We start from the raw sequence: 27,564 nt of genomic DNA, 5'->3' as shown, positions 1-27,564 counted from the left end.
CCCTGGGGAAAAAAAAGGAAGAACGCTTCATGAAAAGGAGACAAGTTGGTTTAGGAGACCTCATCACGAAAATATGCGTGAGTGTACGTAAAGAAGTGCTGAGACATTCGTCTCTTGTTTATGGGTTCCCATTCTAACCCGCTTTAACAAAATGAACATTTAATGCAGACAGTAGGCAAATAAATTTCCATAAGCTCACACTAATTCGTTACGGGACTCTGCCACACTTACTGCCTCTAAACGACATTTTCTTTTCTGTTGCTGAAGTATCTTTATGCAAAACACTTGTCATATTTTATACTTCAGTAAACAGCTCTTTAAATATTTAAAGCCAGCCTTTGATCAGCTGGCCATGATCTCTCCTTCATGGAAGAGAGCCTCTATTACACAGCAAATCCTTTAACCAGAGCCTGACCTCTCCCTTCCCTTCCTCCTACACAGGCTTCCATGGGAGGAAACTCTGGCCAAATCTGGGGCTGTGGAAGGGGACCGGAGAAGCTCAAAACAAAACAACAAAAAATTAAGCCCAGTGCAGTGGCTCACGTCAGTAATCTCAGTACTAGGGAGGCTGAGACAGGATGATTACCACAAAGGCAAAGCTAGCCTGAGCTACAGAGTGAGTTCCCCATTAGCGTGGCTACAGTGTGCAATCCTGTCTCGAACACGAAGCCTACGGAGATGGCTCAGTGGTTAAGAGCACCGGTGGATTCAGTTCCCAGCTCCCACAGAGCGGCTCCCAGGGATCATTACTCCAGTTTCCAAGAGATCTTAAACCCTCTTCTGACCTCCATGAACACCAGGCGTGCATGTGGTACACGTATATACATACTGCAATGCAGAAAAAATTCATACACATAAAAAATGTTTTTAAATTTAAAAAAGAAATTAGAAAACAAAACAAAAAGATGGAGAAATTTTGAGGACTTTTCAGGACTTGAACAAAAAACCTTCACAAAACTGAAAGTTGAATGCCCTACACCACCCCCACCCCCACTGGAACTGGCTGAACTTTAACCCTGAAGTCCTAGAAATCCTGTCTCCACTGTCACAGCCTGTGGGTGGAAGTGGTCCTCGTGAGGTTTTTTGAAGAAAAAACTTTGTTTCTCTCTTAGGATTCAGACTTCACGGGTGCAAAACAGCCCCTCACTTCGAGTTTGATTAATTCAGGCTTGCAACTTTTCAGCTGTTTATAATTTGTTTTGTTTTTAAAATAAATCTAAAAATAAAACCATAAAGATGTAGGATATAGTCGAAGACACAGGAACCTGCAGGGGTCAGAAGAGAGCCTCCTGGTCCCAACACCTGGAACTGCTGTCCGCTGTGAGCTGCCATGTGGGTGCTGGGAACCAGGTCCTCTGAAAGAACAGCCAGTGCTCTTAACCAACGAGCCATCTCCCCAGCTCCAGCTAAGAATGCTTTAAACTATTAAGGTCAGGACACACTTCTAAAGATTGTTGTAACTGGTCTGGGATAATAAAGCCTGGCATTGGGAGGCTGAAATCTCTCCAGGTGATTGCAATGTATCCAGTGGAATAAGTCACAAACATCTGCCATGTTAGACGTCTTTAAAATTGACCAAAGACAACAATTTCAGTTTCTATGTTGTCCCACTGAGTCTCTCTCCACAGTTGGCCCCCTGGGTAAGTACTTTTACTCTTTAACCATGCTTTGTCCTTTAATAGGCCCTTCATTAACCTACCTTATATTAGAGAAAAAAAAATTACCAAGATTTACTCAACTGCTAAATAAAAGCTAATCCCTGAGTTTATTTAAATAAAAACCTGAACCCTGAAGCTCTCTTGACTTCTGAAACTTGGTTGTTCTGCAACAGGTGAAAAAAAGACATACTTAGGTTCCTGCACGTAGAGTGTATACTGGCGCGCGCGCGCACACACACACACACACACACATATATATTTCCAAGTTGTCGGATATTTTACTATGCAGACAACATCTGAAGCGCTGCTCAAGCAGTCAGAACTCTGAGTTTCTGGAACAGACAGAACTCTGGCATCTTACACTATTTCCTTTGTGCTTGTGGTTTTGTTTTTAGATTTATTTTTTTTTTATGTGTATGAGTGGTTTTGCCTACATGTATGTCTATGCACCACATGTGTGGCAGTGGAGGTCAGAAGGGGAAGTCAGGTTCCCTGAAAGAGTGACCCAGTGCTCTTAACCACTGAGCCATTTCTCCAGCACTCCCAGCTTTAGCTTTCTCTCTCTCTCTCTCTCTCTCTCTCTCTCTCTCTCTCTCTCTCTCTCTCTGTCAAAACTGCTGACAGGTATTCAGTCTCTGGGACTCGCGTGGGGAAAGAAGAAACTGAGTCTTGCAAGTACTTTTCTGACCACTACACCTCACCCAAATAAACAAACAAAACAATTTTTAAAAGCAAATCAATTTAAATCCCAGCACTTGGGAGTTAAAAGTAGGAGGATTATGAATTCAAGGTCAGTCCCAGCTCCACATCAAGTTTAAGGCCAATCTGGGGGTACACGAGACACTGTCTCAAAAAACCCAACCCAAACAAAACCCCAAACAAACAACAACCCTCCCACACACACAATGTACTTAGCACTGAATACCAAAACACTAGTGATATGTTTGTTAAAACACCAACACTAGCAAGGCGTTGATGGTACACGCCTTTAATCCCAGCACTCAGAAGGCAGAGGCAGGTGGATCTCTGTGAGTTCAAGGCCAGCCTGGTCTACAAAAGCTACTTTCAGGACAGGTTCTAAAGCTACAGAGAAACCCAGTCTCAGAAAATGTGCTCTGTAAAGGCACAAGGAAATCTTTCCTACACATGGAGTCATGCAGACCTATATTCACTCTCAAGTCTAGTGGGGGCCTCCAAGGTGACTCAAGGTGCCTGTCTTCTCATTTGTAAGTCACATCAGGAATCTCATCTATCTCCTAAATTTGCCTTGAAGACCAGGTAAAACTTCCAGACCAGGGGCTGGAGCGATGGCTCAGCAGTTCAGAACACTTGCTGCTCTTCCAGAGGACTGAAGTTCAGCATCCACAATGGGCAGCTCCTACCCGGTAAGTCAAGCTCCAGGAGATTCTGATGTCCTCATTAAGAGCACACACACACACACACACACACACACACACACACACAGCGCAGACACACACAGTAGGGACTACCGGAGTAACCCAGTTCCAGCCTAGACTAGACTGTGCGGAGTGGGGGAGGCAAACTTTAATAGTGGAGAATGAGGAGTGGGATCCACTTAGTTCGCACGCCCTCTAATCCTAGGAAAGACAGTGCTTCTCACACATTAGCATCCTCTCAGGTTCAAGGGTGTCAGAGAGCTACAGCACCTTTATGGAGGTGGAGACACATCTGCCAGATACAGGGTGAGAAACAAGATCCCTTTGGTTGAACTGGGCAAATGCTACCCATCCAAGGCAAGTAGGCAGCCAGCCAGATGGAGCCTAGCATGCACTTCTGCAGTCTCCTAAAAAAGAGACCAGTGGCTTTGACCTTTATGAAGCTGACAAGATGAGTCCAAAGAGAGGTTTCTGAAAGCCACTACAATGTGCACCCTGGGCAGTCTGCCCACAATCCTACCTCCTAGAGGATAACTGTAGGGTTATGGATTATTAACCTCTCCCCAGAATCCAATAATGCTGTTTAAGACCATGTTTCCCAGGCTGGCTGTAAATCAGAAGACAGCAAATTTTCTTCCTTCTGTTTTTTATTTCAGTAAAGACAGATGGGCCCTAAACCTAGAGGTTCTCATTTAGTCGGTCGGAGACAAAGCCTACACACTTTAAAGTGCTTCAATGTATGATCACACTATGCAGCCAGGTTTGGCAATGACTATGTTAGTGGTGGCTGAAGTCATTACGCGTACACAAAATCCAGCTTAGATACTGCTGATACCTGAAGTATGAGAAGACTCAAGGATGCTCCTGAGATAGGGTGTACCTCAAGCAACCGTGACAATGAGGCCATGAAGGCTGGGGTGCGTCTGTGGGGAGAGCCTCTCAGAAATGTTTAAAAGTCAGGTAGAATGACAATGGGTGATGCTTTCCCGGGGCCCTTTCACCTCTTCTGTAATGGGCTTTATGATTTCTTTTTTCGTGAGACAACCCTCAAAGTAAACGCTCACATGGCACCCAGGGCTGGGTAAGTGACAAAATCAAAATGAAGACTCTGCTGTGACTGTTACAGGCTCTTCTGGTTCCTTGGTTTTTTTGTTTGTTTGTTTGTTTGTTTGTTTGTTTTAGAGTCTTAGGCATTCTAGGAAAACAAATGAGTTCTCCTGGCACATCTGAGACACCCATAGGGCCTTTCTTCAGGTGACAGCCTGGGGTGCTGCATGGTCTGTTAGGTACCCAGGCTGAAGCTGCCCAGTGGCTGCTGCTGGGGTGGCGCTGCACAGGGTGTGTGCCGCCTTCACCAGTGATTGACCGGCCTCTCTCTGTGGAAGAAGGTCTTTGAGCAAAATCAATACGAAGCCTATCTGCCAGGCCATAAACAAACTCTTCAGAGCATTACACCTACTTTATGCAAAGCACTTGTATCAAGGTGAGATTAGAGGATTAGGGGTTTTGTGTAAGGCAGGAATCAGTGAAGAAGAATCCTTGAGAGTCTCGATATTTAGCAGATAACCGTACTTGGCGAAATAAACTAAGATGAAAGGGACCCTTCGAGCACTTGACCTCCAGTTCATCCCAGCTGTGATAGCTTTCAAGACAATTCAACACCAGGCGCTGGAAACCAGCAGGGTAAGCATCCTTATCTGGGTTCAAGGCAGAGGATACCAGGGCCTCAGGGTGAAAAGGCTTTGCCTCTTATTTACAGTACTTTAAAGCTCCATGTGAGGTCAACAGGGCTATCTAAAAGCATGAAGCACAGGTTAGAATTCAGCCACCACGCAGCCCATCTCGATTCACTGCCCCATGAATCTTAATTTTTAAAATTACTTGACCAGCTGTGACCCAGGGCATGTATAAGGTTTGCCCGCTTCTTCCACACTGTTCTGCACTGTTTCTAGACTGTTCTTTCTTTACGCTGTTTGTTCCATTCCACCAACCTTTAGAGTTGCAATACTGGAGTCAGATATGTGACCTGACGTTAGATTCTCAAGAAAACAAAACAGAACACAGTGATTATTTCGGGGAGAAGAGCCGCACCAAGAATCTTCATTAGCAGGTCTGGCAGACAAGTCCATCTCCCCGTGAAGAAGGAAGCCTACCTGGGCTACCGTCAAATCTGACTAGTCTCCCAGCCCCGCCACTTCCACCCTCGTGCTGAAATAATGCTGGGAATGCCTGGTTCTTTTTACCTGGTAGTGTCTGAGAGTCCGTGGTTTGGGCTCCAGTTCATCTTTTCTTTCAACTCATTCTAGAACCCTAACTTTCAATAGTTAAATTATCAGTGTTTGAGAGATAAAAAATGGCACTACCCACCCCCCACCCCAGTTTAGCCATTTACAGACTGCAACTTTGGGTGTTTATCTCTCAGGCCACAGGAAACAGGACTATTTTGAATAATCAATTAGTTAAGATATGCAAAGCACTTAGGATAATGACCGCCACCTCATGCACGTTCAGTTAAGTGTGAGTCATTAGTACTACTCTTAGCATGCAGCATACTGTGACCTTTCCAAGCCCCTAGGAGTGTGTCTCTCCTTTCTCCTTTTAACATTTTAACTAGTTATTTTCAGTGCAGTAATGACGCTCAATTGTTTTTCCCTCTAAGGAATATTCTTAAGTTTTGTCAAAAACATCAGCAAGATAGAGGATGTACTCAGACATTTTATCTTTGAATAAAAGCTTTTCCCCCACCATTTATGAAAATTTATCCCATTGTTGCTGTGGAGAAATTACCAACCCTTTGTAAACAACATGTTCTCTCTCTCTTACTCTTAAGGTCCTGGAGACTGAAGCCAGCGACTGTGCAAATCAGGAGAGCCCTCTAAACCAAGGGGCAGAGTGCCTCCCCCAAATCCCCCCCCCCACCCCCGCGCGCCCATGCTTCCCATTCCGGACTCTGAGAACTTCCTGAGGATTCTTGTCTTATATAAATTCTGGAAATTTTTAACCATTGGTTCTAACCCTAATTCTAAAGTGTTTAGATTCCAATTAGATGACTGTTAGGTTCTCTATCACATCTCCGAATATAATAGTTCATATTTTCCAACTCTGTGTTGTGTTTTGGAAATTTTTCTTTTTTTCTTTTTTGGTTTTTCGAGACAGGGTTTTGCTGTAGTTTTGGAGCCTGTCCTGGAACTAGCTCTTGCAGACCAGGCTGGCCTCGAACTCACAGAGATCCTCCTGCTTCTGCCTCCAGAGTGCTGGGATTAAAGGTGCGTGCCACCATCTGGCTGGAAATTTTTCTTTTTTTTTTTTTCCTCTTTTGAGCTGGGGTCTCATATAGTCCAGATTAGCTTCAAATCTCCAGTGCAGGTAAAGATGAAGGTGGACTTCAGAGTCTCATGTGTAGGAATTTTGGATGAGCTACTACAATATCCCAGGATGGTCTGGAATTCACACTATATAGCTCGGGCTGACCTTGAACGGCAGCAGGACTTACACCACAAGTCACTGTGTTTTGGAAATTTCTCTTATACATATTTTCTAGCTCTGAAATTTTATTTTCACTTGTGCCTGATAGTTCCCTAACACACTGGCTGATTTTTAAGTTAAAAAATTATTTTATTTTTGATTTTGTATATGTATGTTTTTCTGTGTGTGAATTTATGCACAGGAGTGCAGGTACCTACAGAGGCCAGAAATGGACATTGAATCCCCTGGAGCTGGAGTTACAGGCTGCTGTAATGTGATGTGGGTGCTGGGACCTGAACTCCAGTCCTCTGCAGGAGCAGCAGCAAGTGCTCCGACTGCTGAGGTATCTCTCTAGCACCACCCCCAATAACTTATAAAAGACAAATTGGGGGGCTGGAGAGACGCCTCAGCAGTTAAACGAGCACCGATTGCTCTTCATGAAGACCCAGGTTTAGTTCCCAACATCTACATGATGGTTAACAAACACCTGTAATTCTAGTCCCAGAGGTTCTGATGCCTTCTTCTGGCCATCACTTGGCACACAGGCACACAGAACAGAGTAGTGCATGGAGAAGTCTGAAGGCTTGTGAGAAACCTCAAGGAAACAAGAGTCTTATGACCTCAGTTTCTATGAAAACATAAAATTGTTCTTAGATTATGTTTTTTGTGTCCCTCTCAGGTGCATCAGACTGGAGTTAGTTTACTTCAGCTTACAACTGACTACTGTTATTTTGTTTGGTTTTTTGAGACAGAAAACTCATTCTGTAGATGAGGGTAGCCCCTCAGACTCAGAGATCTACCTGCCTCTGCCTCCCAAGTGCTAGAAAGAAGTGCACCACCATGCATGGCTAAACCTCATTTTCTTTTTTTTTTTAACTTTGAAGAATTATATTTATTTATTTATTAAAAAGTTCCACCTCCTCCCCACCTCCCATTTCTTCCCCCTCCCCCTCCCTCTCCAGTCCTAAGAGTAGTCAGGGTTCCCTGCCCCGTGGGAAGTCCAAGGTCCTCCCCACTCCATCCAGGTCTAGGAAGGTGAGCATCCAAACAAACCAGGCTCACTTTCTTAATTATAGAATTTTATAGTAGGCCTTGGTTTCACCTAGGGTGACATTTGCAACTCTGTTCTTTTTCAAGACGAATATAGTTACATTAGGTCTTGTGGTGGTTCGAATAGGAACGGCGCCCACCGACTCATGTGTTTGAATGTTTGGCTCATAGGGAGTGGCACTATTAGGAGGTGTGGCCTTGTTGGAGGAAGTGTGTCACTGTGGAGGTGGGCTTTGAGGTGTCATTTATGCTCACGCCATGACCAGTGTGGTGCTCTCCTTCTACTGATTGCTGATCAAGACGTAGAACTCTCAGTTCCTTCTCCAGCACCATGTCTGCCTGCACGCTGCCCTGTCCTCCCATAATAATAATGGATTAAACTTCTGAGACAGGAAGCCAACCCCAATTAAATGTTTTCCTTTGTAAGAGTTGCTGTGGTCATTGTGTCTCTTCACAGCAATAGAAACCCAAACTAAGACAGGTCCTTTAGTTTTCTAACCATATTTTAAAATGAGTTTGCCAATTTAACAACACACAGAAGGCTGTTGAGTATGGCATAGCATAGTAGCATATGCCTCGTAGAGGCCAGTTAGGGTCATTTAGATTCCTAAACCCCAATCCCAACCTAATCCAACCCAAATCTTGTTGGGCCTCTGATTGATATTGACTCTGTAAGTCAGTTTGAAGATATCTACTTATGTCAACACCAAATCTTTCAGGCAACAACATGACACACCTCTACATTTACATAGGCTCTTTAATTTCTTTTAGCAAGGTTTTATACCTTTCAGTCTTAAGTCCCTTTCTTTATTATTAATCTTATTGTTGGTGGTGCTGGAGACCGAATCCAGATGAAAGCACTCAGGCACTGAGCCACAGACGCCCCATGCTCTTTAGACACTCTTCATCTTGAAGCTCTACTGTAGTGTCTGCACAGGCTCCGCAGCACTCTCTGGAGGTGCTCATGTTACTTTCAAAGACCATTTTTCTTCTTTTCAGAATTTATGCATCATGTTGCACTGGCTAGGTTTTCTAATGTAACTAACTGTAAATAGACAGTAAAATTAGACCTGGAGGACATATAGGAAGGAATGTTCTGGAATTTAGTCTTTAAATGTTGGCACCAGCAGGAGGTTTTTGTGTAGGCATTGCTCAGGAGAGGAAGTTTGTCCTATGTCAGATGCCTTTTCTGCATCTACTAAAATGATCTTACAAATTTCTTCATGTGAATTATACTGATTCATTTTAATATAATATATAACTTTGCATCCCTTGGACAAACTAAACTGATCATGGAGTATTAGCCTTTGCACATCCCCCCCCCATCTTTTAAGCACAATAGATTCAACAGTAAAGCCATCAGGGCATGGAGTTTTCTTTGTGGGAAATTAATTATGAATTCAATTTCTTTTTTTTAAATATTTATTTATTTATTATGTATACAATATTCTGTCTGTGTGTATGACTGCAGACCAGACCTCATGACAGATGATTGTGAGCCACCATGTGGTTGCTGGGAATTGAACTCAGGACCTTTGGAAGAGCAGGCAATGCTCTTAACCACTAAGCCATCTCTCCAGCCCTGAATTCAATTTCTTTAACATTTAACAGACTTTTTTTTTTTTTTGCTAATGTTCATGTCATTTCTTGTGTGTCTTTTAAGAAATATGCACATTGCACCTGCATTAACCTTTTTTTTTTTTTTTTGGTTTTTGGGACAGGGTGATACTGTGTAGCCCTGGCTGGCCTAGAATTTGCTTTGTAGACCAGGCTGGCTTAAAACTCACAGAGATTTACTCACCACTGCTTCCTAAGTGCTGAGATTAAAGGCATTCACTACCACATCTGGCTGGGTTATTAATTTTATTGAAGATACTATTTCCTCTCATACTTTCAATTTCTGTAAGATCTGTAGTGATGTCCCTTCTCTCATTCCTGGCACTGATAATTTGTATTACTTTTCCTTTTCCCCTTGATCAATATTGTTAGGAGTTTATACTAAATGTATTGATATTTTGGAACAACTAAATTCTGTTTGATTTTTTTTCTTCTTGATCTGTATTTCCAAAAGAGCATTGCAGATAAAATTAAAGCTTCCTTCATTTTCTTCCTACACATCTCCCTACCTTCTATTCCCCAGCATCCCCCTCTTGTGAGTGTCACAATGACTATTCTCCTAAGGAATATGTATATTCAATGTATTCAAACAATGCTGCACTCTGGTACTCTCCTGGGAGCCTCCACTCACTCACCACGTTGCCTGCCTCTGCAGCCAGTCGGGCAGCATAACGCGCTATCAGCCGATGCTCCTCATCCAGCCGGCTAGGACTATCCAGGACACTGCCAAGGAGATAAAATCCAACAGATCTATTAGACATCTCTAATTCTTGTTCTGTTCTTCAAGGAGACAGGCATATAACTAAGAGTGATAATTATTAGTAGACGTCTGTGTCGCAGATGCTAAGTCTTCCCAGACAAAAGGATTCAGAAAAATAATGGGGCTGCACGTACCATCCCTGTGTATCCACATCGGCAGAGGGGCAATGTCTTTCTAAATGAAGGGTTAAGAAAAGACATTCTGCAAAAATCTGAGATAGGGATTATGAAAAAAATGTTTGGGGAAAGTAACTTTATAGAGCCAGGTCTTGAACTAAAAAGAGACTTAAGAAAACTATGGGATCATAAAAAACAGAGGGCTGAGAAAATACTTAACACTGGCTGAAGGAAAAAGAATCCCAGCCAGGGTTGGCCAAGAAGACTGTCTAGTTGGAAAGAGTCCATGGTATTAGACATTCCCTTTTAACACCCTTTCTCCTGTTGTACAATGCTCACTTCACACATGGGGCCAGTCTGAAGTAAACCAGTCCATCTTCCTCTTCCACCTCTCTCCTCTCAGCTTTTAGGGAGGTGGTGAGTTATTTTTGTATTGCCCACACTTAGCTCCCAATTCTCCTGCCTGAGTCTCCCCAGAACAGGGATTACAAGTGTGTGTCATTGTGTCCTGCCTCATCCATCATTGTAAAAATGTTAGAACCCATGCAGATGAGGTACCAGATAATATGGTACCTGATAAAAGAAAATCAGTTCTATAAGTATTATAGCTGCTGCTGCTGCTGCTGCTGCTGCTGCTGCTGCTGCTGCTGCTGCTGCTGCTGCTGCTTCTTCTTCTTCTTCTTCTTCTACTTCTCCTCCTCCTCCTCCTCTTCCTCCTCCTTTTTCTTCTTTTTTTTTTTTTTTGAGTCCGGCTCTGATTCTATAGCCCAGGCTGTCCTTGAATTCACTGTAACCCTCCTTGTCTCTGCCTCCTGAGTGCTGGGATTACAGGCATGAACCACCATGCCTACTAACAAGCTTTAGGAAAACAGGGATGGATGATGACTTGACCAGAGCAATGTCAGATGTTAAAGCAAAAGAATAATATAAGGTGTGCCTGGACCCCAAAATGAGTTCACGGACAGCCTGGGTAATTTGTTCCAAAATAAAAAGTAAAAAGAGGCTTAGGGATATTGCTCAGTGGTCATGTACTTGCCCTCCATGTGTGAAGCCCCCAAGTCAATCCTTAGTGCCACAAAATAAAACAAAACAATTATTGGTTTATTTGTCTGTTCCAATTGACTTACAGTTTCAGAATCAGCCAAGAAATTTGCGATTCCTTCAAAGCAGTATGGGGCTCATTTCCTTAGACTGTGGATCAGAGAGGATGCAGTACTCATCCATCCTCTTGCTCTTTCTTAACCAACGGACACCAATCCTTGCTCAGACACTTGAGGATGCTAGCTAGAACCACCATAAACTCATGGGCTGAACTATCAGGTAGCAGTCTCTGCAGTATTCTGCTACTGCATACTGCTACTGCCACAGATGCTTTCAAGCACCCTGGGCAACTGCCTTTACTGACAGAATGTTACTCACCCTGCCTGAGATAAACACTTTATTCTCAGAGTCTAAGAGACTGGGACAAGAACACAGACACCATCTGGTGCACAGGGAGATTCTCTGACAGAGTATGCAATTATCAGCTCCTTTCTCCCTGCGACAGGAGAAGTCCATCAAACCCACCTGGGAGTCTGCAGGGCCTGATTGTTCCCTCAAAACTTTAAGGAGAGCCCAAAACTTTAAGGACAGCAAATGCTCCTAAATAATACTGTTGCTTTGTCATACTGGTAATTGGAATAGTATAAAATGCAACAGTTAAAATAATCTTTCCATTTATGTGTGTGTTTTCACTTTGTTCGTCTTGTGTGTAATGTATGTGCATGCATGTGTGTTGGCAGTCTACCATGGCTTGGCAGTGGAGGCTGGAGGACCACTTTTAGGAACTAATTCTTTCCTTGTACCACCTGCATTATTATCATGTTCACTTCCAAGGGCCATCTCACTGCCCCAAACAGTACTTTCCTAGGTACATTGTCCTCAATGACAACTGCTGAAGAAGAGGACATAAAACCACGTCTCCTTTGAGAATGTTCCAGTTTGGAACTCCAAGCATCTCAGTGTGTGGGACTCCCCGGTGTAACCAGCAGGGATTGTGCCTTACTGTAGAGGAGACTTTCTAACTCCATGCGGAGGTGAGTGCCAGGCTTGGCCAGGCTCCTTTTCTTATGGAAGCCAATGCTTTGGCAATTAACTCTGCCAATCACAGCTGGCAGCTGTTCAATCACACCACACATGCAGAGCTTCTCCTGCTGGCAACCCCAGGAACCAGATTTCATCCCCTCCCTCAAAGCAGCCTTGGCTGCGCTCCCGATGCTGCTGCTCTACCAACTAACCGTGTGCAGTGCTGCAGACGGGCCACATAGGAGGCTATCAACGCATGCTCATCGGCCAAGAGATTGGGCATGTCCTGGCTATACTGTAACCTGGGAACAGTGGAAGCAGAGACAGCAAGCATGACAGGTACAGAGGGAGAAATGAACATGGATTAACACCAGCGAACTTAAAAGTAGAAGAAACAAACAAATCATGATAAAGAAAACAATAAAACCACAATGCATAATGGAATATGGTGTTAGATCACGGAGATCTGCCCCACTACTTCACAGCAGTCTTTTCTGTTTCTGATTTGGCTGACCGAAACATGTGCTGAAGGGAGAACCCTGCTCCCCACTTCTGCCCAGTTACCTTTCTCCTTAGTTACCTTTCCTTTGTACTAAGGTGACTAAGCACCTAGATTTAATCATAATTAGATTTCAGGCAGGGAACCCCTGTCTATGTATCTGTGAGATTGTGAGATGTCTCATAGAATCTCAATGTTACTACACCTAATAATTTTGACAGTGCTCTAATGTCTGAAAGCCCACTTGAAAAATTTTCAGATCTTACAAAATGTCTTTTTCAGTTAAAAAACAAAAAACAACATCATTCAAAGTAGGCTTGCACTACATTTGGTTGATATGTCTCTTTCTTGTCTGTGTTTGATTGGCATATATATGTTTTGAATCAAGAATAGTTTTCTCTTTCCCCTGCTTCTTCAGTATGTTTGTGAAGAAGTCAAGATACCTTGTGGAATATTCCACATTCTTGGTTTCATTGACTGTTTTCCGTAGGGTTTGTTTTTCTAGTCTCTGTAATTACATCTAGATGATTAAGTTTTTATTCTTGTTTGTTGTTCTTCAGCAACATTCAAGATGACCTCTATCACAGACTTATGGATGATATTATTGGCCATACTGCTCCGTTGTCACCTACCCCCTCCAACAACCTTTCATTTTATTGTTTCTCTGTGTGTGTATGTATGTGTGTGTGCGTGTGTGTGTGTGTGTGTGTGTGTGTGTGTGTATCAAGGTCTGACTACGTAGCCCTGACTTTCCTAGAACTCAATACATAGACTAAACTGGCCTTGAACTCAGAGATCCACCTTCCTCTGCCTCCTGAGTGCTGGGATTACAAGTGTGCGCTACCAAACCTGAATACTTCTATTTTTAATTATTTGTAAGTGTGTACTTGTGTAAGCATGAATTTGTGTGCATCAGTGGCCTTGGAGGCCAAAAGAGGGTACTGAATCTCCTGGAGCTGGGGTTACAGGCAATCGTTAGCTGACCAATGTGGGCTAGTTGGTCTATAAGTCCCCAGGGAATTCTTCTGTCTCTGCCTCTGATCATGGAGTAGATGTGCTTGGATTACAAATATGCACCATTCTATCTGGCTTCTTCATGGATCCCAGGGATGCTTCCACAGCAAGTACTTTTGCCTACTGAGCCATCTTTTTGGCCTTGAATTTCTTCTCTCTCTCTCTTTAAAGCATGTGATGGACTCAATGAGAAATGCCCCCCTGCATGATCTCAAGCATTTGAACACTTGGTCCCTGGTTGGTGGTGATGTTTGGTGAGGTTTAGGTGGTGCAATTGAAGAAAGAATGTCACCGGGGACAGACTTTACCATCAAAACCCTCTCACCCCTTCCAGGTTGCTCTCTCTGCTCCGTGCCTGCATTTGCAGATAAGTGCTCTCAGTTTTGTATGCCTGCTGCCATGCCTGCTGCTGGCTGCTATGCCTCCCGGCCATGGTGGATTCCTAACCCTCTGAAAAGATAAGCCCAAACCTCTTACATGATCAATCACCTGGGCCACAGTGCTATCACAGCAACAGAAAAGTGGTTCATTCGATGTACGTGTAGATGTAGGGGGGGCACACATGCACCATGGCATGTGCGTGACATCAGAGGACAACCGTCATGACTTGGTTCTCTCTTTCTACCATATGGTTTGGCGGCCTGAACCTTTACCTGTTGAGCCATCTAAATGGCTCCACGTCTTGAGACATGGTTTCATAGACCTCATTTTGGTCTCAAACTTGGTATGTGTCTGAAGCTGGTGTTGAACTCCCCCCCCCCCCCCGCCCGAGAGGGTTTATTTCTCTGTGTAACTGTGGCTGTCCTAGAACTCCCTATATAGACTAGGCTGGCCTTGAACTCAAGTGTTGGAATTAAAGGAGTGTGCCACCATGCTGGTATTGAACTAATGATCATTCTGCCTTCATGTCCCAAATGCTGGGGTTACAAGCATGTTTCAAACACACTCAGGCAGGCATAATTACTTCTTTAGACCTAATTAATCACTGACAGCAACTGAATCAGCTTCTGTTCCAGTGGAGGAGGTAGAAAGTAATTTTTAAAAAATCATTCATTTTGTGTATGCGCATACATGTGTAGGCACAAGGGTGCCACACGAGTGTGGAGGTCACGGGTCAGCTTAGTGATATTGGTTCTCTCCTCTCACCATGTAGGTTCTGAGGATGGAACTCAAGTCCTCAGGCTTGGCAGCAAGCACCTTGACTCACTGAGCCATCTCACCAGCCACGAGTAATAATTTTGCAGTATACCCAAATGGTAATGATAATGCCGTGCAGAAAGTAGATTGCGAAATGGATGGAGAGTTTTAGATTTTTAGGTTAGATGGCAACGTTATGGCAAACTTTAACAAAATGAGGTCAGTCCTGCAACTCTTCGGTTTCTATTCAAAGTGAATAGAACATTCAGGGGATTGACCTCCAAAGAAGGCTAAAAGCATCAAGTGACCTCTAATGCTCTGGTGGACCATTATTCTCTAATACTGTCTGCCTGAGTGGAAGCCGTCCTCCCAATTACTAAGGACCAGCTGCTCTGCTGAAAATGTCTATTGTACTCTCAGTTTGAAGGCGCTCAAACACTCAGCCATACCCCTCTATCCCATTACCAGGCCCACGGGCGTGCTGAAGTGAAGTAGTAATAAGAGTCATCTCCATATTTGAGATTCTAAATAATTTCACAGGGGTCAAATTTTGTACCTTTGGTTTCCCCCTTGCAATAATCAGAAGATACTATTAACAAAACAGATGTGAAGGCCTCCGAAACCTGCTGTAATTGGAGGTCATTATCTCCTGTGTTGAATTCAATAATGAACTACGACAGACTGATTTCCAAAGTGCTGTCTCTGGGCTATGATATTGCAGAGTCTAATAAGAGCAGTCTGTCTTTAGAAATACACTTTATCGTTTCAGCATCCTTGTTCCAAATTCATAAAGTTAAAGAGCCTATTTTTTTTCAAAAGGCCAGATAGTATCTTAGGCTGTGGAGGCCATGGAATTTTTGCTGGAACTGTTTGGTTGCCGCCAAGGAGGAAGCAGCCACAGACAACATGTAGTCAAACAGACACAGTTGTGTGGCGACGAAGCTTTACTTACAAAACCAGGCTGCTACCTTCAGGGTGCAGCTCGCAGTTTATATGGCAACTGAAGAGCAGTCTGAGGCCAGACACATCTCACTCATTATGCCAACACCTCTGCAGGGCTCGGAGTCTTTGCTTCAAATTTGGGTCAGTATTAGCAACCAAAGAAGCCTAGAGCCACCGTGACTGGTTTGACTAATATGTTTAAACCTACTTTCACTCTGAATATGTTCCAGAGTCCCCAGTTCCTAGGACACGATGATGTGGGTGAGAGACTAAGGACAGCAGTCACACTCTTCCATGCTGACACAGTCCAGGGAAGAGAAGCTTCGGGGTGAGCATGCTCTGTGTCCAGGGAATCCTCTCCAGCCATGGACCAACTGCAAGGGGCTCCAAACCTAACAGGGCCAACCCAGGATACAACATAGTGTCTGTATTGTTTCTACCAGGCCTGTGGTTGTAAATATGGCCACACAGGTCTCAGGTGCTTTTCAATCTGGTCTAACTTTGATGGGAATGTGGTAACACATACCAGACAACGCCCTACAAGATGAATGAAGGTCAACGTGCAAGAAAAGGACAAAGAGGCACATGAACTAACTGGCTTTTGTGGTTGAACCAGAAGTCAAAATAACAGTAAGAGAGTCAATATTTAGGAAATAAGGCAATAATAACAAGCTATGTCAGAAGTCAAACGCAACCCAGTTAGATGGCTCAGCAGGTAAAGGTGAGTGCTGCCAAGCCTGATACTAGAATTTCATCCCCAGGACCCACACGACAGTAGGAGAAAACCAACTCCCGCAAGCTGTCCTTAGACCTGCACATGCCTCTCTTTCCCCAGTACATAAAAACATAATACAAGTTATTATTTTAGGGGGTAGGGTTTGATACAAACTCTCTTTATATACTCTTGGCTGACGTGGAACACTACCTATAGACCAGGCTGGCCTCAAACTCATGGAGCTCTATCTGCCTCTGTCCCCTGAGTGCTGGGGTTAAAGGTGTGTGCCTCCACACCTGGCTAAAAACATAATACAGATTTTAAAAGTGCATATCAAATAAAATTTTTGTTTGGTTTTTACTATGTAGCTCTCATTGTCCTGGAACTCACTCTGTAGACCAGGTTGGCCTCAAACTCACAGAGTTCTGCCTGTATCTACCTTCTAAGTGCTGGGATTAAAGGCCTTTGCCACTATGCCCAGCTTTAAATAAACAAACAAATGAATGAATAAACGAGAGAAATGGGGGGAAAAAAGCAGCCACTGATATGTACACTTAATTGGTGAACTAAATTATGTTTAAATTTTAACTCACTAAAGGTTAAAATAGCGATGTGGTTACTTCCTCCCTTTCTTCCCCAGGCTCTAAGTCCCTGTGGTTCTCCTGTCCCTGGAGCTCTGGGGTTCTTTGGGGTCTCTGCTTTGAGCATCCTGCTGCTCCCGTTTGTGATTCCATATCTTAATTCCCAACCGCATCACTCTGACAGCTTGCTGGAGCAGAGCAGGAAATAGCTTAGTGGAGCTACTATTCACTGAGACTAGGTGCTGAGGAGGAACAGGTTTGAGAGGGAAGGTTAGCTCGGGTACACACAGGGAGTTTGAGATATTTCTGAGTAGAACTCAGGAAAATGATCCGGTTGGGATCTAGTTTTACTATATACTAGATATAGTTATATCTAGCATATAAGAAAAAAATGCAATGCCTCTGAAATCTTGTTGTTGTTTACAAGACTAGGAAGGGAAAAGACCATCTGGTCAGATGGAACAAGGCACTGAAAAGAAGGCATGCCATGCAGCTCTGTTAGCAGTGCAATCTAATAAGCCCAGCCAGTGAAACCAGCTGATTCCAACAGCAAATCAGAAGACAATTCTCTGGTTCTTTCTTGCACTCAGATTCAGAGAAATGTTAGCATTTTGTTACAGCAGGAGAAACCTGGCCCCTGTCAAAGGGGCTGGAAGCCATCCAGGGAGAGTCTAATTAAAACACAAACACCCAGGGGCTGGGGCGGGGGATGACTCTGCAGTTAAGAACATCTGCTGCTTTTGCAGGGGACCTGTGTCTAGTTCCTCACACTCACACAGGGGCTTACAGCATTCCTGTAACCCCAGTTCAGGTACACTTGACACAATCGTCTCCTCTGCAGGCATTAGGCACATGTGTGGTTTACACACATGTTGGCAAAACACTCATACACACAAAATTTAAAAAGGAAACAGAAAAACCCATACCAAATATCCAGAATACCCAATGACTTCAACAGGAAAGCCCTCCAGAAATGGGGACAGGATAGGGACACACTAAAAGCAGTAGTATAGAGTTCCGGTAGAAGGCAGTAGCTGTAGATCAGCCCGGACAAGGGACATCCCTCTATGGCAAAATGTATAATAAGCACATTCATCAGCGTGAAGCCAACAGTTGTTTCCAGATGCTGAGACTCTAAGCTCTATAAGGCAAAAAATGTCCCTCTCGTCTGACACTTTAAGTAGTCCTGTGGACAAATCAAGCTTCCTTTTTCCTGTCACTGCATCAGTGTGGGAGAGCTGATGTCCCCGTCTGGATTACCTTTTTTCTTTCTTTCAGATTCATTTTTATTTTGTGCAGAGAGAGTGTATAAGGTACATGTGCATGTGTGTGGGTAAATATACCTGCGGTATGTGTGTGTGTGCATGCATGTCTGTGAATGGGTACACATAGCTGCGGTGTGCGTGTGTGCATGTGTGTGTGTAGGGGGGTACACATATCTGCTGTGTGATCTTTTCTTTCTTTCAGATTCATTTTTATTTTGTGCAGAAAGAGTGTATAAGGTACATGTGTGTGGGTACACATACCTGCAGTATATGTGTATGTATGCATGTGTGTGAGTGGGTACACATAGCTGTGGTGTGCGTGTGTGCATGTGTACATGTGTGGGGGTACACATAGCTGCGGTGTGCGTGTGTGCATGTGGAGGCTGGAAGAAGCTGTTTGGTGTCTTGCCCTACTAGTATTTTCTGCCTTATTCCTTTGAGACAGTCTCCTACTGAAGGCTAGTAGCCCAATTGATCCTCCTGTATTCACCCCAGTCACCAACAACACTGATGTTACACACAGCCACATCTGGATTTTTAACATGGCTGCTAGGATCCTAACTTAGGTCCTCATGCTGTACAGCAAGGGCTGCTACACACCAAGCCATATCCCCAACCTTGATCTCTTCTTAAAGGACCAAACATGTAGAAAGGCGAAAAGACTTAGAGAAAGATATCTTGATTCACTGCCTCTGGGTCCTTACTGCAATACAAGCTAAAGAGGAAAAATGATGCTGCCCAATAAAAACCTGCAAAGAAAGACATGGACCAGATGACCTGTCAGGTCCTCTGCAAATTGTCTGCACCAGCCAGGTGACAGAGGATGACTTCTCCGAGTCCTGTCGACACCATTCACCTTCACTGATGGAACGGTGAGGGGCTGTTATCTCAGACAGCCTGCCAAATGACTTTACTTCACACTGAACACAACAGAAACATTTGTAAATGAAGATCACAACAAAAGAAAAAGAAACAAAAACATATCTACTCTCTTTTCCATATTAATCAACCATAAGCATGTTTTTAGTCACTAATTAATTAAAATGAAATTAAAGTAATCTCCTATGTCATATTAGCCATATTTTAAGTTCTTAATAGCCACATGTGTAATGGCTGCTGAACAGTTAGCATGAAGGGTGGGAGTATGGCTAGCATGGGGTGGTATTATAATAAGTTGGAGAAAACTTGCAACTACAAGTCTTTTTTTTACGATGGTAACATCACCAGACTCAAGTTTCAAAAAAAAAAAAAAAATCCCTCTGATTGCAAAGAACTGACTAAGTTGAGGCCGAGGTGGGGAAACAAGTCCCATGAAAAGATAAATGGGGCCACGGCCCCGACTCACTCTGAATAAGCTTCACTACTAATAGAGCTAAAGCAAGTTGGGATGTTTTGATACTTTGCTATTGAAAATAATCCTAATACTCAATAGGCAGAGGCAGGTGGATCTCCGTGAGTTCGAAGTCAGTCTGGTCTACAAAGCAAGTTCCAGGACAGCTAGGGCTACACAGAGAAACCTTGTCTCAGAAACACTGCCCCTTCCCCCCTAAAAAGAAAATGCTAACACATCTCTGGGTAAGCACCGCAAGCCTGAGCAGGAAAAGAGGGGATCCTCCTCTGGTGTGCAAAGCCGAGGGACAGCACAAATGCCTGCCGAGAGCAGCAACCTGAGGCTGTTCCTTAGGAGGAGACAAGGAAAAAGTGAGCACAAAGCCTACAGGGCATATAAAACTGTGTAAAATATGTGTGTGGCGGGGCGGGGGCACTGGGAATGTAGTCAGTGTGCAGAGCATTCATGAAATATATAGGAAGCCCTGGCTGGCTTCATACCCTAGCCCTCCATAAACTGGGCGTGAAGATGCATAACTGTATTCTCAGTGCTTGGGTGGGGGAAGCAGGAGTTCAGTATCATTCCCAGATATGTAGTTTGAGGCCAGTTTGGGCTACAGGAGATTATCTCAAAAAATGAAACCAACCAATGAATGAAAAAGAAATCACGGTGGGGTGGGGAGGGAGGGAGAGATCATACGTATATTAGAGAAAGGCAGAGACAGAGTGTCAGTAAGAAAGGGAGGGGCAGGGAGAAAACTGTGCGTGTGTAGCTTCTACGGGTCTTTGCTAACTCTAAGCATGTGCATGTCCTTTGCTGGTAGATGGGAGAATTGGGCATTAAGAACACTATGGTGTCCCACAGGCAGCTCTAACTCAACAGAAACTCACTGGCCTCTTGCCCAAGTTCCCCTGCTGTGTTTGACCACAGTTACCTTAATGAAAGCCAGGAAGGAACCCAGAACGTTAGCTTTCCTCTCCCTTGGCCGCCCAATACACAAAATCTCCAGAGCCCATCATCCACACCCACCATCCTGGAGCTTCTCGGCTTGAATTCAACAATGAGCAATATCCCACCCCAGTTCCTTTCCCACTGTGCTGCCATGGCCTGTTCAGATGTGATGTCATCCTCAGTCCAACAAGAGGAGGAAAGGACCTGTCACTAAGTTTTCAATGCTATGCTTGCAACTGTCTGCCAGCAAACACTGAAGTTTTCTGTTTGTACCAGTCTGAGTTAGAATTGGTAAAAGGTCCACCTTAAATCTTAAATGGAAATGGAATTTAATCCCAACCCAGAAGAGGCTGAAAACTGGCAGACTGCCCAGGCCCAGGATGGCTTTGGGTGCGTGCCAACACTGAGGGCCCTGTCGTTTCTTCCGATAATGTGTTAATTTTTAATTACTACGCTTTTCCATCTTTCAAAAGAAGACTGGAGGAAAAAAAAAAACATAATTCCTGTGTTGACTTGGAGGGCTTCTCATGAAGAACACAACCAGCCAGCTGTTTCCCGAACTCTTCACCAGTTTCTGCTTTTTAATCAGACTCGATTTCCTCTTTTTATAGATAGGAAGCCACTCAGTGGGCCGAGGTCATACATGTGGCTACTTTCTCGGTTAGCCAATCTCATTTTGCCTCCGTTCTCAGTTTCTCCCACATCTCTGTTGTTCTCCAACAAAAACGCCAGCAGACTGTGGTTTTCACTGTTCTACTGGACTCTGTGGATGACTCAGTAAGCTCTCTCCAATCAGAAAGCCATCTTGGCGCTCCCACAGTGCAGCCCCCTTTAAACTTTCCATAGTCTGGAAAAGATTTCACACTGTGGTGCTTTCTGGCATTAAAAAACTTTTCTCTCCTGTTGCCCCAGACTGGAGGTCAAACCCAGGGCCCCATACATGCTGGTCAAATGCTCAACCACTGAGCTGTGCACCTCTGGTCCTGCTACCATGTCTTTAGTCTGCTCATTCAAAACCACTCACTCATTTGCTTGGCTACTTCTAAAATCTGATTGCTATTGCTTCTTCTTACAGCTTTCTTCTCTTTGAAGTTCTGATCTACCTGTTTTGAGACAGGGACTCTCTAATGTACAGCTCTGGCTGGCCTGGAATTCTCTATGAAGAGATCTGCCTGCCTCTGCCTTGCGAGCACTAGGATGGAAGGCTTGCTTCACCATATCTGGCTCTGTAGTTTTTGGTGGTGTTTCAGAAAGAACTACAAGAAGGTGTGACTTAATATACCATGCTGTCTGTCAGCTTCCATTTCTAATCTGCAGCCATCATATTTGCAGATCTTTGGGTTTTTTTTTTTGTTGTTGTTGTTTTATTTTGTTTGAAACTGGCCTTGAACTTCCAGTCCCCCTGCCTTTGCCTCTTGAGTGCTAGGATAACAGGCATGTGTAGGGGGAGGGCCCAGGCATGGAGCAGCACGCTCAGTCTATTTGCAGACCTTAATCTCCACGCAAGTATTTCACTGCATCATTTAGGGAAAAAAAGAGTGCACTATTTGGTACATGGCTCAAAGGATTGAAAAGTAACAAAAGACACTAAGACCTGATGTGGACCAATGGCTTCAACCTGGATTTCCTCAACCTGGTACTTTCCACAGGAGGCAGAAAGGGCCCAGGAAAGAAAGGTGTGATAGGCATCTATAGTTGCACAGAGAGCTGCCACATGGAAGGAACATCCTGGGAGCAGAAGCATGTCTGAGAAGGTGTGTGTGGGCATGCGCAATGTGTTCACTATGAACATAGCTATGTGCTAGGTAGCAATCTTCATTGTTTCCTGTCTCAGGACCTTGTCCTTCCTCAACTCATGGCCTTATTATTGAGAGAGAGAGAGAGAGAGAGAGAGAGAGAGAGAGAGAGAGAGAGAGAGAGAGAAATTCTCCTGTGCTTGTTTTGATGATGCACAGCCTATCACACATGTCCAGCGCAGGCAGTAACACAATCTAGGTCTCAGGAATCCCTTTTGGATGTTTAAATCACAGGGTAGAAAAGCACAGTCCCTGGAGGGCCCTGGCTGCCGTGCACTGGAACTCCCAGCAATATTGGGAGTATTTGTTCCAATGGGGATATGTATGTCTATCTGCTAACAAAAAGGAAAAGTGTTGGCAGCATATGAGAGACGGAGGTAAATAATAGGTAGTGCCCTCTGCCAGTGATCAATGTACAGAGCAGCCCTCCCTCTCTACCTTTCGTGCTTTGTGGGTCTGTGACTATTAAAATTATGTTTGAATGTCTGAAATTTGCTCAGTGTTGTGCTGTAATGCTTGTATTCCCAGCAACTGGGAGGCAGAGACAGATGCTCAGATGTGAGGCTAACCTAGGCTATAGTGCATTCAAGGTCAGCAAGGTTACAGTATGAGACCTGTTTCAAAAACAACAACAACAACAAAAAACAATAAACAATAAGACCCTGAAAATATAAGAACTATAAGAAATGTAACTCATACATTAACCAAATGTACAAAACAAAAAGTTTCATATTGACAGTTTTTGTTAATGTATAGTTAAATGAAATTTCTATCGAACTGTCAACAGAGAAACATTCACAAATAATTAATGCTGAAACTTTAAAAGACATTTGAAATAAAATACTAACTTTGTTTTCCATATCTATCTGGGTATCTGGGCAAGAGCTATACACAGCTCAATCTGCATTCTGAGCCTTGAAGAAAAGGAAGGCTGGGGCACAAAAGGGAGGAGAGTAGACAGTGAAGGGGAGGAATCAAACTTCTTGTTCTTTTTTTTAAGTTTTCAAAGTCTTTCAAACTGTTTTAAAATGTGTCATTCTAATGAATACAAAGAAAATGAGTTGAATGAAACTATTTAGTTGAAGATAAAAAAATAAAATTTCTTTTTAGCTACAGAAATACCCATAGAGTTTTTTAAGTTTCTTTATGTGTGCCTGTGTGCATGTAAGTATACATGTGTCTTGTGTGCATATAAGAGCAAGTGTGGCTGGGTGGTGGTGGTTGTGCACGCCTTTAATCCCAGCACTCAGGAGGCAGAGGCAGGTGGACGTTTGTGAGCTCAAGGCCAGCCTGGTCTACTGAGCAAGTTCCAGGACAGCCAGGGCCACACAGAAGAACCCTGTGTCAAAAAAACAAACAAATAAAAAGAGCGAGTGTGTGTGCGCGTGCTGGCTTGAGCACAGGCTGGAGACTGCACCAGGAGTTCTCCTCCATCACTCTCTTCCCTTAACCTGGAGCTTGGGTTTCTGAGCTAGCCAAGAAGACAGCAAGCTCCAGCGAGCCTTCTGTCTCCACCCCTCAGTGTTCAATTACAGGTGTGCACAGGCCACCTGATCTGTGCTGAGATCCAAGCTCTGGTCCTCATGATTTCGCAGTAAGCATGCTTAATGACTAAATCATCTCTCCAGCTCCCTGATTGGGGGATATTACAAAGAGCAAATACTTGGAGTAGAAACTCCCAGTAATAAAATTTGTAGCCCTTCACAAGACAGCCAGAATTTTTTCCATTTAGGAAGTCATCTGCATCTTTTATTTTTGGCTAATATAGCATTATTTTTTGACAACTCTAGCCAAAACCATTCACATATGCAACGCCTACTAGAAAAGGTAGAAGATGAGGCCGTAGCTCTGTTGGAAGAGTGCCTGCCAGGATGTTTGAGGCCCTGGTTTTGGTTTCCAGGACCACACAACAGATGTGGAAGTGCAGGCACTCAAAAGGTAGATCAAGGCCAGCCTAGAAAACATGAGACTTTATCTCAAAATAGTAAACTGATTAAAGAAAAGAAACCAAATTTCTTAAAATGTTCTATTTTTAAAATACTTATTATTTATTTATTTACTTTTCTGTACAAGTGCTCCGTCTGCATGTATGTCTACATTACAGAAGAGGGCATCAGATCTCATTATAGATGGCTGTAACCCACTATGTAGTTTTTGGAAACTGAACTCAAGACCTCTGTAAAAGCAGTCACTGCTCTTAACCACTGAGTCATCTCTCTAGCCCCAATGATTTCCTATTTAATTTTTTTTTTATTTGCAGTACACACTATTTGTCTAATCTGGTCTAATCTTTGTGCTGAGTTCCACAAGAAAACCGCTTATCTCTGGAGAGCAGCACCTGCCCCGGTTGCACCAGACTCCATGTTGGGGAAAGACATGCTGGGTTCTTGGCTTTCACAGATTGGAAACACAGGACTGACTACACGACTCCAGAGCAGGAATAAAAAGTGCTGAGTCTTGAGGAAGTGAAGATACCACCTGCAATTTAGACTCCTTGGTTACCGGAGACACAGAATGCTACATGTATGAACTATTGTCATCCAGGGGACATCTCACTATGTTCTGCAGGATGTATATAAAATCCCCCAGAATCCTAATGGTATGATGTCAGGGAAGGGCATCCTGTGCCCAAGTGGCTTCTCTTGAGCTGTGCTTCTCCAAGCTGCACAGCCCAGTGGTTGCCATGGATACACTATGATATCTGCTCTAGGACTAATTTCACATAGACCAAGGTGCCAGCTGAAATACTGACTTTTTAAGTCTTAATCTGGAATATATTCTGCCTGAACCAGCTCTAACAAAATGGAAGACATCATTTTAGGACTGACACTGATAACCGGGACTTGGGGGTAATATAGCAAGCCTAAGCCTGTTTGTGACAGTGGCCATGGTTAGTGTGGGTCCACAGTTGAAGGGGCGAGGTCGATCGGTAATTGAAGATCCGCCAGACTAGCTTAATACAAAAGATACAACTTTAATAAACAGAAGGAAAACTTACACCAGAGTCCCAACTGTCTGTTGGGAACACAGGAGCCAAGCGAGAAAGTGGGGAAGCATACCCGCTAGGTTTATAGGTAAATTTTTGCCTTAGGGCAACATGCCCCATGGACAGAATGTGATTGGCTGAACTCCCCTATCACACAGTCCCCTCTGTCAATCTTCCCCAAGACCGGAAATCTTCAGAAAGACACTCTCTTTCTGATGACCTCTTGCAGGCGCGCTCAGCCTGGGTCACCGCACTTCTTGCATTTCTCCTGGTACTCCCTAACACTTGGAGCTCTCATGTACCATGATGATGGAGGGGAACAAAACTAGTAGACTATGAGAAGAATTCAGATGAAGCAAACCCTTGATTAATAGGCGATGCTACTAAAGTTAACATAAATTTCCAAGCTGAATTCTTCTAACAACCTGCCCTGTCTTCTAATTTTAAAGTGAGAACATCCTCAACGGAGAGGGCAGGGTTTAAATGTTACGGATATGTATAAGTTGAGGACAGGCAGTCAGCTGCTCTTGGTCCTTGAGGCCATCATTTGTAACCCATTCTCTGTCTTTCTCACTGGGCCTCTTACTCCAATTACCTCTAAATAATAAAAGCAGTTTATTAAATCCTCACATAACCCCCCACAAGGCAAATGTCATCATTGACCCCACAGATTAAAGAACTGAAACATGTCAGTCAAAAGCTGGATCCAAACGCAGGAAGAACGACTTAAAACACTGTGCCGCGCAACACCTTCTACGTGGCTCTGCTTACACCGCAAGGCTGTCTCCCTCCCGGAAGGGCTCTGAGGAGGCAGTGGGCAGTGCTCTTACCTGGTCCAGGTCCTGAGTCTCCACAGAGGCAGAGCTGTCTCACCAGGTCACTGATTTCCTCGCCTTTGAGTCCTGTTTCTAGGGTGGCCCTGCTGCTAGCTCCCCGGCTTCCTGCTAAGGCTACTCCCCAAATTGGTCTGATGACAAAAATCACCTGAAGAACTTCCTAAACAGACAGCCTCTCCCGGTCCTATTCTCGGAGACTCTGATTCATCGAGTCTGACATGGTCCCAGAAATGTGTATTTTTAACAAGCGCCCCAGGGGATTCTTCTCTTCTGCAGGTCTGAGAAACGCTGCTCTGGGAGTTTTAGCCAATGGGAACAACCACGACTGCCTTCGGGACTATATACTGAATCAAATTTTACCAGGAAGATCGCATTTCTATAGCTGCATTAATCCAAAGTGCTTAATACATATGGCACAAAGTGGTTTTGGTTTTTTTCAGGGAGGATGGGATCTCATGCTGGGTGAATTGGGATGTCTGTCTGTGTGTTTTTTGTCTCCTTTTCAAGTGATGACTGTTGAAAGAATTCTTTAATGGCTGTGCCCGTGCGGGAGTTTCTGTATGTGCTCTGGTCATGGAACAGCTTAAATCAAACAGAAAGTACGTCATCCAGTACAGCTCTTTTAAGTCTGCCTATGAGAACTGTGAACAAGAGAAAATTAAATAAAAAGGAGAAAAGAGTTTATAGAGTTTTCTTTCCTTGAAGGACCCTAAAGCAAATTCTTTGTATAACTAAGACTGAAGGACTTGGGCTTTTCAACTTAAATGCTTATGAACCATGCACAGAATGGCTATTTTATAAGAGATTAATTTAATTTATAGACTGTAATCAGATGCAGAAATGATCTTTGATATTTACAAAATCAAATATAAAATTGTTGAAACTTATGACTAGTAAATTGTGCTTAATGTTAATAAAGACAAGCCTAATGCGCCAACACACTGCCTGCTGCTTGTCACAGGGCATTTCCACGGTGCACCTGTCAGGGCTGAACGACAACAGCTACACTGAGTCAGAAGGGGGACGATAAGAACAGAAAATGATATTAAGAGACTGACTGTAAGTGGGGTTAAGAACGCCAGCCTTCCTGCCCAGTGGGACACTCTGCCCAAGCCCTGTTTCTGAGAGGGCAGTGGCATCAGGGACAGAAGTCTGTCTCCAGTTACAAGATACAAGACATACCTACCTCTTGGTGGGAGTGGGCACTCCAGAGGACATGTGGCTAACCACGGTGTCGTTCATATTAGTCAGAGGGCGAGGAGGACTGAAAGAAAAGATATTCACATTACATTAGTAGTTACCAGGCCTGGGGGAAACAAAAGAAGAATGCAGGCAAAGGACCGGCTGTGGTCCCTAACACATGCAGGGTGACGGCTGTGGGCTCA

General features: G+C 43.9%; 1 protein-coding gene across 1 annotated transcript in view; it reads right to left on the bottom strand.

The window, feature by feature from the left end:
- The window catches only part of Dtnb (dystrobrevin beta), a 201,445-nt gene that overhangs the window by 37,807 nt on the left and 136,074 nt on the right, over nt 1-27,564 (bottom strand). The window contains 3 exon segments of the mRNA XM_085691200.2: nt 9,823-9,910; nt 12,340-12,429; nt 27,366-27,443. Coding sequence (XP_085547326.1) covers nt 9,823-9,910; nt 12,340-12,429; nt 27,366-27,443 — 256 coding nt within the window.

The sequence above is a fragment of the Myodes glareolus genome, chromosome 6, assembly GCF_982192425.1.
Source record: "Myodes glareolus chromosome 6, mMyoGla1.1, whole genome shotgun sequence".
NCBI lineage: Eukaryota > Metazoa > Chordata > Mammalia > Rodentia > Cricetidae > Myodes > Myodes glareolus.
The sequence above is the reverse complement of the archived record's forward strand: the minus strand, read 5'-3'. Positions and strand labels throughout refer to the sequence as shown.